General features: G+C 36.6%; 1 protein-coding gene across 2 annotated transcripts in view; it reads left to right on the top strand.

The window, feature by feature from the left end:
• Window positions 1-1,491: 1,491 nt before the first annotated feature.
• iqsec3a (IQ motif and Sec7 domain ArfGEF 3a) overlaps window positions 1,492-19,343 on the top strand; it is a 139,187-nt gene continuing 121,335 nt past the window's right edge. For both annotated transcript variants that reach the window (XM_084111731.1, XM_084111730.1), the window contains exon 1: window positions 1,492-2,136. In XM_084111731.1, the coding sequence (XP_083967857.1) occupies window positions 1,616-2,136 (521 nt within the window). In that variant the 5' untranslated portion in view covers window positions 1,492-1,615. The remainder of the gene's footprint in view (window positions 2,137-19,343) is intronic.

The following is a 19,343-nucleotide window of genomic DNA, read 5'->3' as shown; positions in this document are numbered from 1 at the left end:
CGAGTTGAGCGCAAATCCTTAATAAGTGGGAGATGTTTCTTAATGTCATGTCATATTGATTTTATGTTGTTACTTACTGTCTGAGACCATGTAAATTTTGAGTACAAGTCCACCCAAGACTGAATCCAAGGACCCCAATTAATAAATAGAAAAAACCCAATAAATCATTTTTTTCAGGTTTTCATTTTAAATGAACTTGCATATACTGTATCAATGACCTAAAAGGCAAGTGTTATTTAAATAAACTCCTGATGTACTTACAAACTTTCCAATGGCTCGTTTTATGAGTACAGAACCTATTTGTACTACTGTAGAAGTTTGGTACCATTCCGGGTACCATTTGGCTCGATGTCATGGTGCAAAGGACCCTAGGTTGATTTTACTTCGAACCTTCCCTTTAAAGGGATAGTTCACCTAAAAACACAAAAGAAGAACACAAAAGAAGACATGTTAAAGATTGTGTATATATTATATATTTTTTTAATTTTTTAATTTTTTTATATATATATATTATTTTTATTTTTTTCTGGAACAACTTGAGGGTGAGTACAGTGGTTACAGAATTTTCATTTTTTGGGTGAACTTTCCCTTTAATTGTGCTAGAGTATACTTTCAAGATTATGTTTCTTTATATATGTAATGTGATGGATTTTTTAATGAATAAAATAGTAAACTTTATCAAACTAATCATAATTCTAACCTCTAACCTCCTCCTTTTGGCCTAAAATTCCACCACTAGAACAAAATGTACTCTGAAGATTGTGTGGAAACAAGTGGAAAATTCTGAGATGCTGGCTAGACAATATCAAAAATATAACAGTCTTTTTAATGATTTTAGATCTAAGTTTGCTTCTACCTAGTAACAGAAGGTTTGCATATGAAGAACCAATCAAATTGTAGGGAAATTATGTAATGTATCATGTCATTTTTTTTGCCATGCTTCTATTCTATAAAAACTGTTGTATTATTTTTGCTGGTGGGATTCTCTCTGAAATTTGTCTAAGATCCCCAGCCATGATTAAAGCATGTTCAAATGCATGTTCAGAGGTGAACTCAACTGAGTATAATATTTTCAGGTGTCAGGGACATGGTTCAACCTAAATCAGGTGCGTAGGGGAAAAATCTACCACAGTAATTACAGTACAAGTACATTAAAAATATTACACTTATTTCGATGTGTTGACTAACATAGGCCTAAATCACATGTATGGGGGTGAACTTTCACTTTTTGGGTGAACTATCCCTTTAAGTATATTATTTTATATTATTTCCAAGTAGTCTTTAAAAAATACGTTACTTCTTTTTCACAAGGGTATATTAAGGTAATGGGGACATGAAAATGCACTGCCCAGGTAAACTTTTAATGTGGAAAAACTTTCTTAGTGCGCCTTTAAATTGATGTCACTATTGGACAATGTGTACTGCATGCAAACACGCATGTCTGTGATTGGCCACAGTTGCCTCATCATCCTCCGCAGCTCCTCCCCCAATCTCTCCTGCTTCAGCACCATCATCACTCGCATCCTTAGAGCTTCTCTCCACAGCACTTTCTCTTCATCCAGAAGACTCCAGCTCCATCCTGATCTAGCAGGCTTGAAGCTCTGAGATTACAGTAATGGAGAGCTTGCTGGATAACCCAATGAAAGCCGTGCTTTACCTCAAAGAACTGACCACTATCGTACAAAACCAGCAGAGTCTCATTCAAACCCAGCGGCAGCGGATCGACGATCTGGAGAGGAAGGTTGAGGATCTGATCGGCGAGAATCGCCAGCTGAGAGATCCGCATCAATACCACCACCATCATCCGCACCACCACCACCACCCACCCCCGCGGACCAGCAGCCCTCAGCCGGCCGCTCACCCGCACCAGCATTCGGCCACTCACGGTCAAGCCCAGCCGCAGCAACCGCAACCGCAACAGCAGCATCCGTCCAAACAACCGCAGCATCCTCCGGTAGCTCCCATCCATCACCCGCAGCATCTGCAGCTGGTACCTACATCCCCACCGACTCTCAAAGCGACCCAGTCCAGCCCCGAGTCCGCGGAGGAGGAGAAGAGAAGCCCGTCCTGCAAATCTCTGGTTCCGCAGACACCTTCGACACTTTGCCGGTCCGTTGGACTCGCCAGGAAACCAGAGTGAGTAAAAATCACACCGAGAAACGCACAGTTCAACACACACTCTGTTACTCTGTGATCATGCGGCATATGTATGCTTTAAGAAATCGGTACATTACAGTGTCTACGCCAAAAAATAAATAAAAAAAGGGAATGAAACGACATCCCTTTTTAAGATCTGTAGCCTATAGACTATAAATATTTAGTTTAATTAATATTAGCCCTATAACTATTATAACCGCAGCTTCATGGATACACGCTAGAAAATGATAATTATAATAAATAATAATAATTTAATTTAATTTGTATAGTACCTTTCAAACATCAAATGCAGCTCAAAAGGCTTCAAGTATTAGAAAATAAAAACTGTAAACATTAAGAATTAAAATGGTGTTTAAATAAAAAATAAAAAATTACAAACAATTAAAGGGTTATATGAACTATAGTATTAATAATGGCATCATATATACCTTTATAAAGCATTATATGCAGACTTGAAAAAAAAAAAAAAAAAAAAAAAAAGTCAGACATGCAGTTGTTAAAGGAGCTATTTTTACCTGATCTGTCTTTTTGTTAATGTAACCTCAGGTTGATTCATTCATACTAATTCAATAATCAATATATTTAGATATTACCATATGAAGCATAAACATCAGCTATAGACCTGCCTGTCAGGTCTATAGCTGTCAGGCAGGAACAAGTTTAAACGGAACAAGTTTCCGCATGACGCATGGCAAAAACTAGAATTTTTAGAACTAATATGACAATTATGATCTCCAACAACATTAAATATTCCTGTAGAACATCAAATTACATTTTAATCTTAAATTATTTCATCTTAATTGTAAAACTTCCATCCAAAACATACCTGTGATTTCCAGTAGGAGGGCAATTTCTTTAGGTGGGGATGTAGATGGGTTTTAAAGATTACTCCTAAATTCCTACAGGATTTATGACATAACACTAACAATATTTCATTATAAACCCTTCTACAAAATAATCCCATATTAAGCACATTGTGCTCATTATTATTCAGTGCTTATGTGCAATTACACAGTCAGACGGACACTTTAATGTACCCTAGAACAAAGACTTAGAAATCTTTTAATTTATTTGATTGCTTTATACACAAACTTCTGCAGAATGATGAATATTAATGATACACTGACAAACAACTGGACGTGAGTGTACTCTATATAGATTTTCTGGATCTTTTAACACACTGACTGGCTGTCGTCAACCCAGCTCACAGAAAACCAACTCATGCTGATTGCCTCAGCAAATCCTCTTTAATATCAAAGGCTTATTTTAGGGCTCTTTCTATGAAATCTGCTGAACAAATAATATCCGGCTTTATCCTGTTGTGGTGTAACTGGACTGATGACTCTTACAATCTGAAAGTGAGACAGTAAAATAATTGTCTTTAGGTATTAAAGCGCAACCTGATTAAGATAAAATCTAGGACGAATGTAAATACTGTAGAAAGTTATTAAACCAAATCAGTTGAGAAGATATTAAAGGGATATTCCGAGTTCAGTATAAGCTGACAGCACTTGTTGTGGCATAATGTTTATTGCCATGATAATTAATTTGAACTTGTTGCTCCTTTTCTTCTTCTTCTTAAAAAAAAAAATGCCTTACTGTGAGGCACTTGTTGAATGAGACCAGTCTATAAACTGTTTCAATATAGCCAGAAGATGTAAACAAAATGCATTGCATTTGCAACATGCAACAAAATTACTTAGCCTACTAATTTTACTGTGTGAACTTATATCCAACTTTGTTGCCTTGAAAACATAATACTAAAACCAAAAAACGATTGTAAAAATAATGATGTTCAACAGAGCCCAGCACATGACATACGAAAAAAAAAAAGTATATCGTGGTCATGATTTAACAATTCGTTCCAATGGCTTACTAACATGTCAGCACGTTTTACTAACTCGTTCCCTCGTTCTAAGTAATCGTGTGCACGAAAAATTTTGTTCCCTCGATTTACTACATCGTGGCCACGTTGTACTAATTCATTCCCATGTTTTAGTTAAATCAAAACGAGCAAAAAGCTTAGTTTCAAATTAGTTCAAATATTGGGAACAAATGTGACCCTGGACCACAAAACCAGTCACATGGGTCAATTTTCTGAAATTGAGATTTATACATCATCTGAAAGCTGAATAAATAAGTTTTCCATTGATGTATGGTTTGTTAGGATAGGACAATATTTGGTCGTGATAAAACTATTTGAAAATCGAAACATTGAGAAAATCGCCTTGAAAGCTGTTCATTTGAGTTCGCGATTGTGCTGCACTCACTCACAAAAATAAATGTTTTATATATTTATGCTAGGAAATTTACAAAATATCTTTAGCCGCGTTTCCACCGCAGGAACTTTCCCCAGGAACTAGGAACTTTGGGCTGGTACTCGATGTGTTTACACCGCAGGAACCAGGGTCTAAATGAAGTTCCGGGTAAATATTTCCCCCTCCGATAGTCGCTGCTCACGAGGTAGTACTTTTTCAAAGTTCAGGAACTTTCAGGGGTGGGACTTGTGCGCTGCACATGCTGATTGGTTGTGTTCACGCTGCATTTTGGTTGGATGACTCCACGCAGCATTTTATTTATTTTTAACCTCCCTTTTTAAAAAATCTATTGCGGTTCGTGTCGTGGCTTCATGCAGTAAGAGTTGTCTGTCTGCAAATATGGAATTTAATAAAAAAAACTGGTGGACTGGCGACGAGTTTCAGGCTTTATTTTGTGGAAGAGGAAACTTTCTGCGCGTTCGTCCCAGCCATCTCACGGTCAATGTCCGCAATAGCTGATAACATACAAATTTTATATCTAACGTTAGCATTACGAGCTTACTGAACACGCTTTATCAGTGCTCGTCTCTTTTCTGCCACAGCTTTTATTATTAAGTCATTATGTTTACACATTGTCATCTATTGCAAGGCACTCCAAACCATGTTATAAATTTACTATAACAGGATTGAAATAGCGCTTTGAGGTTAGTAACAAACAACTATTTACAAGACTGTCACTATTTATGATTGATAGACGGGGTTCAGGCTTTATTTTGTGGAAGAGGAAACTTTCTGCGCGTTCGTCCCAGCCATCTCACGGTCAATGTCCGCAATAGCTGATAACATACAAATTTTATATCTAACGTTAGCATTACGAGCTTACTGAACACGCTTTATCAGTGCTCGTCTCTTTTCTGCCACAGCTTTTATTATTAAGTCATTATGTTTACACATTGTCATCTATTGCAAGGCACTCCAAACCATGTTATAAATTTACTATAACAGGATTGAAATAGCGCTTTGAGGTTAGTAACAAACAAGTATTTACAAGACTGTCACTATTTATGATTGATAGACGGGGTTCAGGCTTTTTTTAAGCGTATTTGCGAAAGAGGAAATTTTTGCGCGTTTGTCCCAGGCATCTCACAATAACTGATAACATACGTTGTCTAATTTTATACGCATACGAGTTTTCTGAACACGCTTTAGTATCAGTGCTCGTCTATTTTGTTTTGTTGATTACCTCGTTAGTAAACCAATACATAACTGCAGCACAGTTTGAATCTCCTCCATACTTGAATCTACCTCCAATGTGGCGCTCAAAACTGATTACTGTCCGTCGCAGACTGGGAGGAGCAGTTGCGCGCAGTTTACCTTCCCGGTACTTTAGACCGCGGTGTAAACGCAGAAAGCCACCGGTCTGGGGCAAAAAAAGTTCCTGGGAAAAAAGTTCCTGGGACAAATTGTTCCGGGTAATTTCGGTGGAAACGCGGCTTTTATGGAACATGATCTTTACTTAATAACCTCATGAATTTTGGCATAAAAGAAAAATCGATAATTTTGACCCATACAATGTATTGTTGGCTATTGCCACAAATATACCCGTGCGACATGTTACTGGTTTTGTGATCCAGGGTCACAAATTCTTAATTTGTTGCCATGATATATTTTTGTCCACGTCAAGTGCGGGGTTTCGTAGTACGCAACAAGAGCTTTTATATATATAGATAAGCTTCCCTTTTTAAAATTGTCCTCTAAACTTCCATTCAAAATAGGCTCATTGAAATTTTATTTCTGTCATGAAACTCTAGATGGTGCAGGCTGATAGGTATCGATCTGCTTGCAATCACATAATTCTCTATAGGGCACAGCTGATTGGTTCCTGCTGTATCAGTGGCCAATGAGCTCGCTGCTCAACCTTTAAATACGTGATTAGCATTTGCCTTAGCAGTTTAGCGCACTTTTAGAAACCCTCCTCCTTCCCCAGCTCCACCTGTATAGATCTGCTACGGGTAACTCATGTACGCTATACTGTACAGCAGCAGCATGTCTTACTTGCTCACAGCAGTGTGTCATGCATGTATTGGCAATAGCAAGTCCTGTACTTGCTCTGCAGCAGCAGCAGCAATAACAGCAGCGTAGCAGATCTATTCCGCCAAGACCAAACATATCAACATTGTCACACCCATCACCATGCCAAACACTCAGAGAGTTGTCATGACAGAATTCCCAAAACTTCTTTCCACACAAATTATGTTTAAAGGAACAGATTATCAACGAACACAGATGAATACAGTCGCAACAAAAGAGTTCAAAGCAAGCTTAAATGGTATAGTTGCTTCAATTTAGCTCCTTCAGCAGCACTGGGAATGGAACATGCACTTGCATTGCATTATTATTTGCGCTCTGACTGACACATTTGAGTTTATTCGAGTTAGGCTCTATCTCTGATTTGAGGATTTATCTCCTTAAAACCATCCACTTAAGAAGGATATGGAATAAATTTGCATATACCAGATGACACAGTGAGTCACCACAGCTGGGATCTGAAAGGGCAGAGGTCAGATGAACCTGCGTGCTGTGGAATTAATGTGCAGGCTAAGATTAATGGCAGTCATAAATCACACTCGAAGGTTAAAATGGAAGGATTAAATAAGTAAGTCACCAGAATGTTGGTTTCCAGGGAATTGAATTTTGCTCAACCTGTTTATATATACATCTTCATTTTACAGTTTCACTAATGGAAAGTACTATTACATGGAATTGTTGATATTATGATGTCATAATAAAGATTTAAAAAAAAATAATAATGACATGTTTGAAATGAATCCTTAAGTTAATTATTGTATTTACAAAACTGTCAAGGTCAACACGTCTCTTAAAATCAGATAATTTGACCTTTTTATGACACGCAAGACATAGTTAGTTCAGGTTATTTTGTGCAACTCCTCAAAAACATAATGACACTTATGAATTAATCATTTATGACATTTAAAAGGAAACTTTTTATCGAAACACTTTCCCCCTCCCTTTGAATAAAGATTAAGATGTGTACCCTCACATTATCCTAACTCTCTTATACATCATTGAAACATATTGATGAAAAAAATCTTCAAAGTCTTCAAGAAACCTGATGCTTGTCAAGGTTTACTTGCATTTTGGCATCCAACGTCGACATGAAATCATTTTTAATGAGATGGCCAAACTAGTTCTCAATTTCTACCATCATATTTGGCATCATCTGCTCTTCCATGACAAGTTAGACCTGTTGAAGGCCAAAACAGTTTAAGATCTCAATAAGAGTCTGGTGTAACTGCTGGGCAGATGTGATTTTCATGCACTATACAGTAAATGACAGATGGCATACTTCAGAAAGATGTGATATTTCTGAATACATATTAAAAAAAACTAATATCCTTATGTTCTTTTACATCTCTTGGCCATATTACCTTTTTATACGGTTGTGCGGTACGGTAATAGAGGCGTTTATAGAGGACTTGGATTAGATGAATACTTAATTTGAATAATGCATATGCTAATTGTTGAAAAAACAATTCGAGGTCTACATATCTGTAGGCCAATATTTTCAGCTCAGCGGCTTAATATATTTCTCAGTTGATGTCACAGACCTCGAAGCACACACACGCTGAGGTTTGAACGCCATCTGTTGTATTTGGCATTTGTGCTCGCTGAAATATCCAGAAACACAGAATGATTAGAATGCTAAGAATGTGCTACTAAGATTTTTTTTGCCATTGAATACCATGAAACTGAATCTAAAATCAGTAAACGTTCTAAACCGACAACTTCTGTGGCTATAACGCATTTTATTGAAACTTCTGTTGTCCTAAATAAGCATCACAAATATATCTTTTATGCATCTATCTTTTGCTATGCAACGAGAGAAGACACTGTAATTACCTGTTATTAAACTGGTGATGTGAGATTGTTGTTCCAAGCCCACATGACTTTTCTTCCTTCTGCGGAATAGAAAAGATGTTAACCTTGTAAAAAAAGATCACATTTTAGCATTTTTAAAGAGTACCTTTTAGGGAAATAATATACTTTAAAAGAATATACTTAAGTGTGAACTGAATGTAATGATTTCAGACACTTACTTGCATATTACCATAATTTTATTTAAATGAATATGTATTAGCCTATAGTTCTAAATTGATATTAAATGCAATTAGCTGAACTCAAGTGTTTTTTCATCAATATGACCTACGTACATCTTCATATGTTATTTCATAATTACTTCTATTGTACTGCTGAATACTGACAAGCATTTACAGTAAACTGAAATACACTTTAATGTCATTTCTATTGAAACTTGTGTCATGTATATTTTTGTAATCACACATATAGTTGCAATTTAGTACATTTAATATATATATATATATAATGTAGAATTTTATACGTGTCAAATAATATATCAAAATAAGTGTTCTTTAAAGTGTGACAAAATATCATTAAAACAATGATTTAAATGAACTTTAGGTGAAACTTTTAAATATGACATTATTATAAAGTGCACTTTTCAAAAATTAAGAAACTAAGCCATGAAAGTACACTTAAAATATACTTTTAAGATTTGAAGTACTCTAGAAGTGCACATTAAATACAGTTAAGTGCACTTCTGTTTCACAAGGGTTATCAGAATGATAGACACTTTCTTTGTATGGAAAAACAGAGACTGACAGGCTGACAGCCAACATTCAGAATTGTTTTTTTTTTCATCATTCATCATTATACTTATAATCTCATACTTAGAGTCATTATTTTTTGGTGTCACTAGTGGTGCTGAAATTACACTCTTCCCTTAAAAGTTTATGCAGGTAAAAAAAAAAAAAAAAGCACAGTCATTTCCTCACTGAATATTTAAAGATGTCCTCAAAGTTTGTTCTCGTCTCTTTACGAGTGGCATCAGAGGATACAAGCTCTGAAAGCTGCATTTGAATCAACTCCAGACATGTTCTTGCCTTCGCTTTCTGCCTGGGACACAGGGTCACAACGCCGCCTTTGAGTTTGTCTCAAAGAAGGACAAGTTGTTCGTCTAATTTGGTTGTACTGCTCAGAACACATGTCCCTGCAGGGAGGGAGGAAAGGTTTCTATTTGAAATGTGATTGATGTGATGAAAAGATATAAGGACATGAGAGCCAGGAGATAGAAGTTTGTACTAATTTGACTTAATTCAATCATTGATGTGGTAATTTGATTTTATGGGACTCATTTCATTTTTATCCCATTTTTTATTGGCACATACAGTATAGCAAAGAATGGAATGCAAAATTATTGGGAAGAAAGAACTGAATAAGAATTTAGTATGGGTTGGGATCAAGCCTTCATCGTCCATATGAACAGTCTATGTTTTCAAACAAATATTGGTAACACTTTACAATAAGGTTTCATTTGTTAACATTAGTTAACAGTATTAACATTGGCTAACAATGAAAAAAAAAACCTTCTACAGTATGCAAAACAGTTGCAAGTGGTTGCAGGACACTGAACAAGTTCAAACTAGACATTTAAGGGATAAAGTTCAGTCATACCACTTATTACAAGGCTTTCAAGGATTTCATTTTCAATTAAATTGATTAATATAACTGGATAGATGGAATGCTATTCAGCGTTGTAGTTGACAACGGTTGTTAACGGGGAATAACAAACCTAGTAATCTAGCGTCTGACCAATCAGAATCAAGGATTCTAAGGAGCCGTGTAATAAAATGAGTAACTATTAACTACAAATTTTGCCTCAGTAAACTCCTAATTACTGCTTATTAATAGTCAGTAAGGTAGTTGTTATGTTTAGGTATTGTGTAAGTATAAGGGAAGTAGAATATGGTAATTCAGAACAAGGCATTAAAATGTGCTTTATAAGTACTAATAAACAGCCAATATACTAGTAATATGCATGCTAATAAGCCACTACTTAGCGAGAATTGGACCATAAACTAAAGTGTTACCATATATTTTCTTTCTTTTTACAAAACTTTCTTTTTACAAAAATAATAATATAATTATTTTTGTGGTAAAATATCACCTTGCCACAGTTCTAGACAGTCTATGTGGAAATAGATTTGGGCTATCCCATTTTGTAGATATACTTTTGTAAATTTGTAAAGTTCAACCTAATTTGTGACTTTACCCTCCATTTCTGTCCCTGCTTCCCATTGTAATTACCATTTTAATGTGTATGTGTGTGTGTGTGTGTGTGTGTGTGTGTGTGTGTGTGGGTGGGTGTGTGGAGCGGGCTCTTGAGGGACAGGTTGCTTTCGGGCGTCCCTCTGGCTCTGAGGTGAGAGTAGGCGATGTTGTGGGCCGCACCTGAGGCAGCACTTCAATTAGAACACACAGGTGTTCACCCAAGTGATCTGACATACACTTATGAGCACACACATTGACATCTACTGCAAACATGAACACAAACACTCACATATTCTGCCTGGCATACACAAACTCCCTGTCTGCTCCTTGGCTCCTATATGTGGCTCCTCGTTTCTCTCCATATTTGTCTGTAGCTGAGGAGCTACAGGTTAGCAGTGTGTAAGGAAATGGAAATGAAAAGAAATATGTAGTTGAGCGATTCAGATTCAACTTAACATTTCCAGTAACGATTCTTTAAGTTCTTTTGAGGAAGCACCAGATTATTAATCCTAACTATATTATACTATGTACGATGTACCATGTTTGAGTCACATAAGGTCAGAAATAAGACTTGAGGTTCACTGAGTCACATGGTAATTCAGTAACTAGCCTACTCAGACTGATTCAGTGAGTGAGCTAATTTGTGATTCATATTGACTGGTTTGTTTGCGACACATAGCAATAGGTAGATGCAATCTTTTTCATTGTTTCGTGACACCCAGTCTTTCTCTCTCATCATGTGCAATTCATCCTGCAAGTTTACCAAGCCAAAACATGATTTCTTTTGCCGCGGTGATGAACGTAGATTCAGTAGTGGTGTAGAAAAGACAGAGTGTTTTAGTACAGTGTTGTGTTCACACCAGCGGAAAAAATGCAGACGCTCAAGAACCAAACGTGATGAAAATCATTCGGTTTCAGTATTTTTACCTCAAAATGGAGCTCGTTCTGAATAAGAATCAATTCTCGATTCAAAAACCCTATAGCGCTGGTGCTAGAATTTTCTCAGTGTGGATGCTAGGCACGTCTGTGCGGTTATGACAGGGTGACTGGCTCTGGCTTTTTGCATGGCAGAAACCCAAATCATGAATATCACATTTTCTATTGAGTGCTTTTAGATTGCTTCATTTTTCTTTTTCCTTTTTTTCTGTGTCTGTGCAGTCAGCATCAGCAGCATCAGAAAAAGACTTGCACATCATTAGTCAGGGCCGTACGTGCGCAGAGACGGGAATGTGGGGGGAAGGGTGTGAAAAGGTGACTGTGCAAAGGTGACTTTCAAACATTCGCAGCACTCCCTGCTGCACCCAGTGGACAGAGAGAGAGAGATGGCGATTGGGAAAGGTCGCACAGCAGACGAATTCTAAGAGGCAGTGCGGCCAAATATTTGTACATTGTGGTCACACTTTTTTACTCACAAATAAGAAGGATCACGTGACATTGTGTGCTATTTCCATTTGGGATTCAAATAATCCCACATTAAACCTACCATGCAATATTAGTAATTTATATATAATTTTCTATTGGCTGTTATTCTCTATTGTCAGTGGTCTTATACAACATTAAAGCTAAATAAGAAACAGCAAAATCTCTGACAGTAACACTACTGACAGCTAAACCACTGACACCAATGTTACTGACAGCCACGTCACTGAGAACAATGCAATTTATAGAAATGCAATTGACAGGAATGCTACTGACAGTAATGCCACTAACAATATCAAAGTAACGCCACTGAAAGCATTGCCACTGACAGATTGACAGTAACCATTTTTATACGACACGACACGACAACGGCGTTTTGGGTGCCTGAAAACGCAAACTTTTGAAAACGTGTTTCAGAGTGCAAGTTTTTGAAAATGGTCTCTGTGTACACAACAAAAACGCTAATCTCTGTAGACGATGACATCATGCACATGCGCATTACGTGTTCAGTCTATAGTGTTTCATCGCCATCTAATGGCCTGGAAGCAGAATACAGCGTTTTTAGTCGTTTTCGCGGATCCGTGTGAATGGGAATCGTTTTGACAATGGTGTTGTCTGTACGCGGAAAAATCAAAGGAAAAACGTCTCTGTTTTAAGCATATCGTTGTTTTTAAAAACGATTTTAAAATAGATTTTTTTATTACAGAATCGATAATAATTCAAATTAAATTGCTTTATTTTTGTCCTTGCTTATAGACGAGGTTGACAGAAGTTGGCCACTTTCGTTCCAACAGAGGATGAAATGTGTCGTTATCTATGAGTGTTGAGTGACGTAATATCCCAAGTGGCATGAGACGTGAGACTGAATGCACTGAAAAGCCCTCGCGCTACTCATATGCTGAGAGAGAGATAAGACAATAGAGCTGCACGATTCATCTTTAAAAGACTGTGATTCAAACACCCACGCGATCTTCTTCCTTTTCGTCTGTCTATTAAACTTTATGACAAAATCATATCGCAACATTCAAATGATCTGTGTTGGCGCTGCCACTGAACCAGAGAGAGAAGTCATGCAACAGCTTCACAAACAGTCTTTTCAACCTCATAGTATCATTATTTCTGTGATACAATAGTTCAAATGATCCCAGAAGTACTGGGATAAAAGTTTAAAGTTCAAATATAAACACTGATGTCTATGATAGCGATCAAAATAGAGTACATTTATTATTGAATCATTTATTAAAGAGAATGTAGTACTGTATGATGCTTCTGAAATAAATCAGAAAGATGTGATGAATTGTTTTATGTAAATATGACTCATCTTATAACCATGTACAGTCTGTATAAGTGTATGATTTAACTTTTCTCCATGGTCTAGTGTAAAAAAAAAAAAAAACGCAATATATTGCAATATCGAATCGCAATACTTGTAGAATCGCAATTCTTAAAAAAATCGCAATACATATTGTATCGCACCCAAGTATCGTGATGGTATCGGGAGATAGGTCTATCGTCCCAGCCCTACTTAGAATACTGACAGTAATACCATCACTGACAAACTTCATGGATTTAGATGGAGTATGTTATACATACTGTCTCCCTCCTAAAATTCATCTGTGGCTCCCCTACACATAAATCTTGATATAGTTAGAAGATCTAGTATGTTGGATCCAAGGACAAATTTTTAGCTAATTCTTTAACGACAGGCAGATGATTATCTCTGTTTCATATATATTAATATTCCTTTTCAAATAATGCTTCAGTGAAAGTAGATGAAATATATTTGCATTTAGCCAATGTTTTATGGAGATCTGAGAGCTCTCCATAATCACTGCTATGCCGGCATGTTGACAGCGCAATCATTTCCCAGCATGGGCACCAGGAAGTTGGCAGCAGCTTTTCACTTGTGGAATGGCTAATTAGTAAAAAATGATAGTTGTTTTGTCCAAATGACTGATTTGGTATGCCATTTGCTTTATTATCATCTGAAAGGTCAAAGTAAAAAATATATAAATAAAAAATAGGTATTTACTGCATAATGCTGGGTTCAGACTACACTATCTTTGTCTGTTACGATAGTCACAGATTATGCGATTTTGACTCCTAAATTCTTGTCATGTCATGGACAAGAAACATGTCAGACTACAGTTGACAATCTTCACATGATGTTTTAATAACAATATTGGGAGGAACACATTCAAATGATCAATCCAATCAGCACGAGTGGAGGCCTATATTTATATACGACTCACCTATGTTCCTCAACAGTTTTCAGAATCCCTCCTGTATACGTCTGTATATGCATACTCTTTTACTCTATCTGATTATTTGTAAGTGTGAACTCATGAACTGCCACCTTTCTCGATGTGTGTGATGTCATAGAAAAGGTGGAACTAGCGACTGACTTCCAGAAACAAGAACGTAAACAAACTACTGAAGTAGCATGTTAGCTTAATGCTAATTCCATTACTTAGCCTTACTTAGCCTCTGCTATCATTCTGCTATCATCCTAGCATTTATCTTTTTTCACTCCGTTGTGGTATTCACTCGAATAAACATCATAAAGGAAGGAGTATTGTTGTCATAGCTCCACAAACCTTTCCTCCATTGCATATTTCCACCTAGCAGCACCAATACCATCATCTTTTCTCGTTTTGCCGTGTTTGAAAGCTGTATACGCTCCTATTGTTGAGTCACAGAGGGAAAAAAATAAACATGCTAGTTTTTCTGTCGTGACATTGGTTGTCATCCACTATGACACATTATACGAGATGAAATGAACGATTCTTGCATCTTGATGGGCTGCCAAATCAGGCTGATATTGTGTAGTCTGAACTACAAGGTAACCAGACTTGTGAATGGTTTTGTTGTGTTTAAGCAAAATTTTATTTCTTAACATTAACTCCTCTCTTATCTTATGAGAATGGAAATTAGTTTCTTCATTAAAGCAAAACATCTCTGTTGATTTCTGAGAGCATCCGCAGCTGTGGACTGCATGCACATGTGGTCAGTGCTGCAGTGCAGTTGTGCAGTGCTAATCGCTCTCAGCGCACTGACCTACGGAACTCTTTTTTTGTTACATCATCAGTTCATGTGGCGATGACTCAGGACTTAAACTGCATTGGTGCATGCGTGAACCTGTCCTTGCTGTAAAAGCACAAATAGTTTGCTATATGCAGGCATTTGAAGAAATTAGCACAGTTCTGAGAATGAAAAATTAATAGTAATATGAAGGTGCCTAGTGAATCTGTTAGTTATATAGTTTGACACACTCATAGGGGAGAGGCTTAACTTATTTTAAATGTAATTTTGGGCTCTTCATTTCAAGCCCCAGTGCTACCTATAGTTCAAAGTTCACATATGATTCAGCTTATTACTTTTGAACTGTGTGGCGTTGAAGCAAAATATTTCTCAATTTTCTTCAGATTCCTTTTGTTTTACTTTCCGGTAGATTTTATATTCCTATTTGATACTCCCTTTAAATTCTTACATAATACTAGTGTTGGAAACCATTTTCAAGCAGAAAGCAGTTCACCCGACGTGCTTTTTCAGACCTATCCTACAGCGTTCATCAAACCTTCTCCAAATATGTTGCGGACCCTGAGATCATGATGGTGAAAAAGTTATGAATTGTTTTTAGATAAAACAAATCATTTACATTTAACTTATCAACCTGACAGTGTCGTTAAACAGGAATTGTTGCTCTATCTTTCTTCAAATGAAACATTGAAAATAACCTTGGGACCATGTGATCAATATCCATTATTTTATGATTAGATTATCTGAATCAATTCTTTCTACATTTTTCTTAAACATTGTTGGTGGAATTATTCAACTTAGTACGGGTTAATAAAAAAAACCCTTTGTCAACATAACAATTTTCATTAGCGTTTATCTTGTTACCACAATGTTCCAACTCCAACCTCTCTTGGCTGAAAGTTGTTGTTGTTGTTGTTTTGCACTAGAAAAGGCTGAATGCTCATAATCAGCCTGAATTCTGTAGTCTCACAGCTGTTAGCAGGAAAAAATAGAAGCGACAGACAAACGTAATGAGCTGTGTGCATCCCGCATGCTTGACAGAAGGGTGAACCAGTGGCATCAATAGGAAACCCACGCATCCACAACCATAACATCATAATTTGCCTTGTGTCGATATTTCATGTGGGTGTTCTGGTCTTTTGTGAATGTAGTGCTTAGGGCTTAGTGTTATTTCGCCAAGTAGGACATGTGCATGGATCAACATCTTTGTGGGTCCTGGCGCAACATTCCCATCACCCGATCAGCTTAGTTTTAGGGATTCTGTGTTGTTTTTGCATTTTAAAGATGCCAGTAGGTTGTTTTCAAACTGATTCATATGTGAATCGCTTTTGACCACCAGAGTAGTAGTAGATCTCAAGTATGAAAGTGAAAGACAGGGAAGGTCTCTGGTAAAACATTACTTGTTTCATTTCTTATTCTAATTTAGAATAAGATAAATACAAAAAGAGGATGATTAATAAGGAAAAGAATCAGTTCTTTTATTTTGTACACTTTAATTCTCATAATTGTGGCTTTATATTTCACATTTGCCACTTTATTTATTACAATTATGGGCCCGGTTCCCCAAAACGTTCTTATCGCTAAGTAGTTCTTAACCTATTCCTTAACCTCTCTCTTAACGTTATGGCACGATTCCCGACACGTTCGTACGCTAAGTATATCTTCTGTAAGTCACACTTTCGTAAGGTTGGTCTGCACCACTCTTAGCTTTACCTTATCACTGTTGCAGGTCTATACGAATATAATTCTGAAGTTTTAATACACACAGACAGTGTTCAGTTAGGCTAATTCAAGAGTTTTCATGCAAAGAATAAAATTGTCATTACAATGATTGTTGTTAGATTTTTAATTATATTATTATACAATATTATTAATTTAATTAAAAAGCGCTTTAAAGGCCATTGAAAGCATAGGCTGCTATCAGTTAAGTCCTATTCAGACACTAATATTGTTTCTCATGGGCTTGTATGGTATTTTAAACATTTACAGGGGTGAGTCGGTGATTTTAGTGCCGTCCGAATCCGTAATATCAGTGTTTTTTCTCACCCAACCCACGTAAAAATCCCTGGCCAAATTAGTACCTACTGTTTTTTGACAAACAGGTCTTGTGGTAATTTAATTGCCGTCTGAATCCACATCTCTGAGTTTACAAGAAGAGATTCAAAATCCACTGTTTAAACCCTTTTTGATCACTGCCGAGCACTGAGATGTAGGCCTACACTTTTATTACTGAAATGCTGGAAAGTATTTCCAAGAACAATATTTCATCGCAGCTCCACCTCAGTGAACAAAAATGGGAAAGAGAAGAAAGCACGTACAAATTTGAAATGGTTATTATGGCAGCAATATATGATACAATTTAAAAATATGTAGGCTAGGCTATTATAGGCTATTATAGTTTGGATTATTTTTTATAATATCCCATGAGTCCTAATAAATGCAATTTCAACTATTTCTGAAGTGCTTCTTTTATAAAGAACAACGCTTTCTCACATAAACAGCCCCTGCAAGAGAGAATAATTGATTCTCGAGTCATCGATATCAACAAATTCAGCAGCATTGCCACGGACAGCACCCGGTAACGTCGCACGTAAGAAGGTATATCTTAAGCAGCTTCCTAAGGTATGGTTCGGGGAACACACTTAGGAACATAAACAACTTTGGTAAGATATATCTTTCGAGTCTTCTTAGCGCGCTAAGAGTGAGCGTTATCGGGGAACCGGGCCCTGGCTTTTTCCTCATAATTGTAGCTTTATATCTCACGATCACAACTTTATCTTTTCACATTTGAGACTTTTCTCATAATTGTGGATTATATATGACACATTTGCATCATTTTTGTCACATTTGCGTCTTTTTTACTCAAGATTGTGGCTTTATATCTCTTTATTTTTTTGCATTTGCTACTCAGAATCGCACCATTATATTGCACTTTATAGATTACAGTGTCAAATATGTTACGGTTGTGTTTTGTTCTATGGACTCTTATTTTGATATGCTGTTCTGTTTCCCTTAGTTCCTGTTTCCCTGCTCTGTTTAGTTTTGGTTTCCTTGGTTTTTGATCATGTCCCTGTTAGTTCCTTTTTCTTATTATTATTACTTATTATTGTCATCGGCTGTATGTTATTTAGTTCCCTTTTATCTCCTGCATATATACTCCCTGTTCAGTTCAGTACACTGTCAGTTTTTGTCTATGTGTTCCTGTGTTCTCCTAACAATCTATAATTAAAGACTTTAGTATTCCTCGTTCAAACGTGTTGCTTACTACACCAACTCGTTACAATATGTGACTTTATATATCACAATGTGGCTTTATTAATTTTTTTTCAGAATGAATGTTTTAATGTGGTTTTAATACTTTCTTTGTTTTGTTTCAAAATTGGTCTTACACTTATACTTACAATTTGCAATTAAAAAGTCTAAAATGTTTTAAATTTCATCCCCTTAAACCTCTTATTTACCTGCTGATTTTATTGGTAGAGTTGGGTTTAGAATTAGGGCCTATGTTTAGTTGATGGGAATGCTGTTTTAAAAGCAACAAATATGATCTAGAAACATACAGGAAGAGTTTATGTGTTCGCCTTAAGAAGATGGTTTCCAAACTGTGCTTAGAAAACCTACGTCACTGCACAGTGTTGTAAAGGCACAAACTTTTGGTTTGCTGCTTAAAACATCTCCTGAATTCTTAAAGTATTAACGTCCCAACTCTTTCCGTTCCTTTCTCACCCCATGCCCCGTTTTGCTTGTGTTGTGGGGAGAATGCAGAACCTTGCGAGACTGCTTTAGCCTTCCTGCTGATGCAAACCTTTCAAGGAGGCTTAGTGCTTTAATACTGAATGAGTGTATGTGTTTGTACGTTTGTGAATTTGAGAGATGGGGCTAAGTCTATTTTTAAAAGCTGATCCCCACAGGACTATCCAGATGCTATTCTTGCCTATTTTTAACGATTAATCCACCTTATGGACAGAGTAACATGATTTATGCATCATATTCTGTTCAACAGGACAAATTCAGCTGAGAATGTGAGCTTCGGCAGATGGTACTTCAAGAATGTTTTCATGCTAGAGTCTGACGTCTGTTTTTCTGTTTGTTTGGTTGGGCTGTTTTTCATGTGAAATCCAGTGGGTCACAAGTAGTATCCCAGCTAACAAATATATGTTCTAAGAACATTTTACTAACGTTCCCATTAAAGTCACCATGGAATAAAAATGGACTATTCTTGTTACAGTGACAAAATTATCTTTATCTGTATCTGTATTTGGATTATCCAGATGCTCACTAAAACTAACTGATAATTATAACTCTATTCTATTTATAGGC

The sequence above is a fragment of the Abramis brama genome (assembly GCF_963993115.1).
Source record: "Abramis brama genome assembly, chromosome: 4".
Lineage (NCBI taxonomy): Eukaryota > Metazoa > Chordata > Actinopteri > Cypriniformes > Leuciscidae > Abramis > Abramis brama.
The sequence above is the reverse complement of the archived record's forward strand: the minus strand, read 5'-3'. Positions and strand labels throughout refer to the sequence as shown.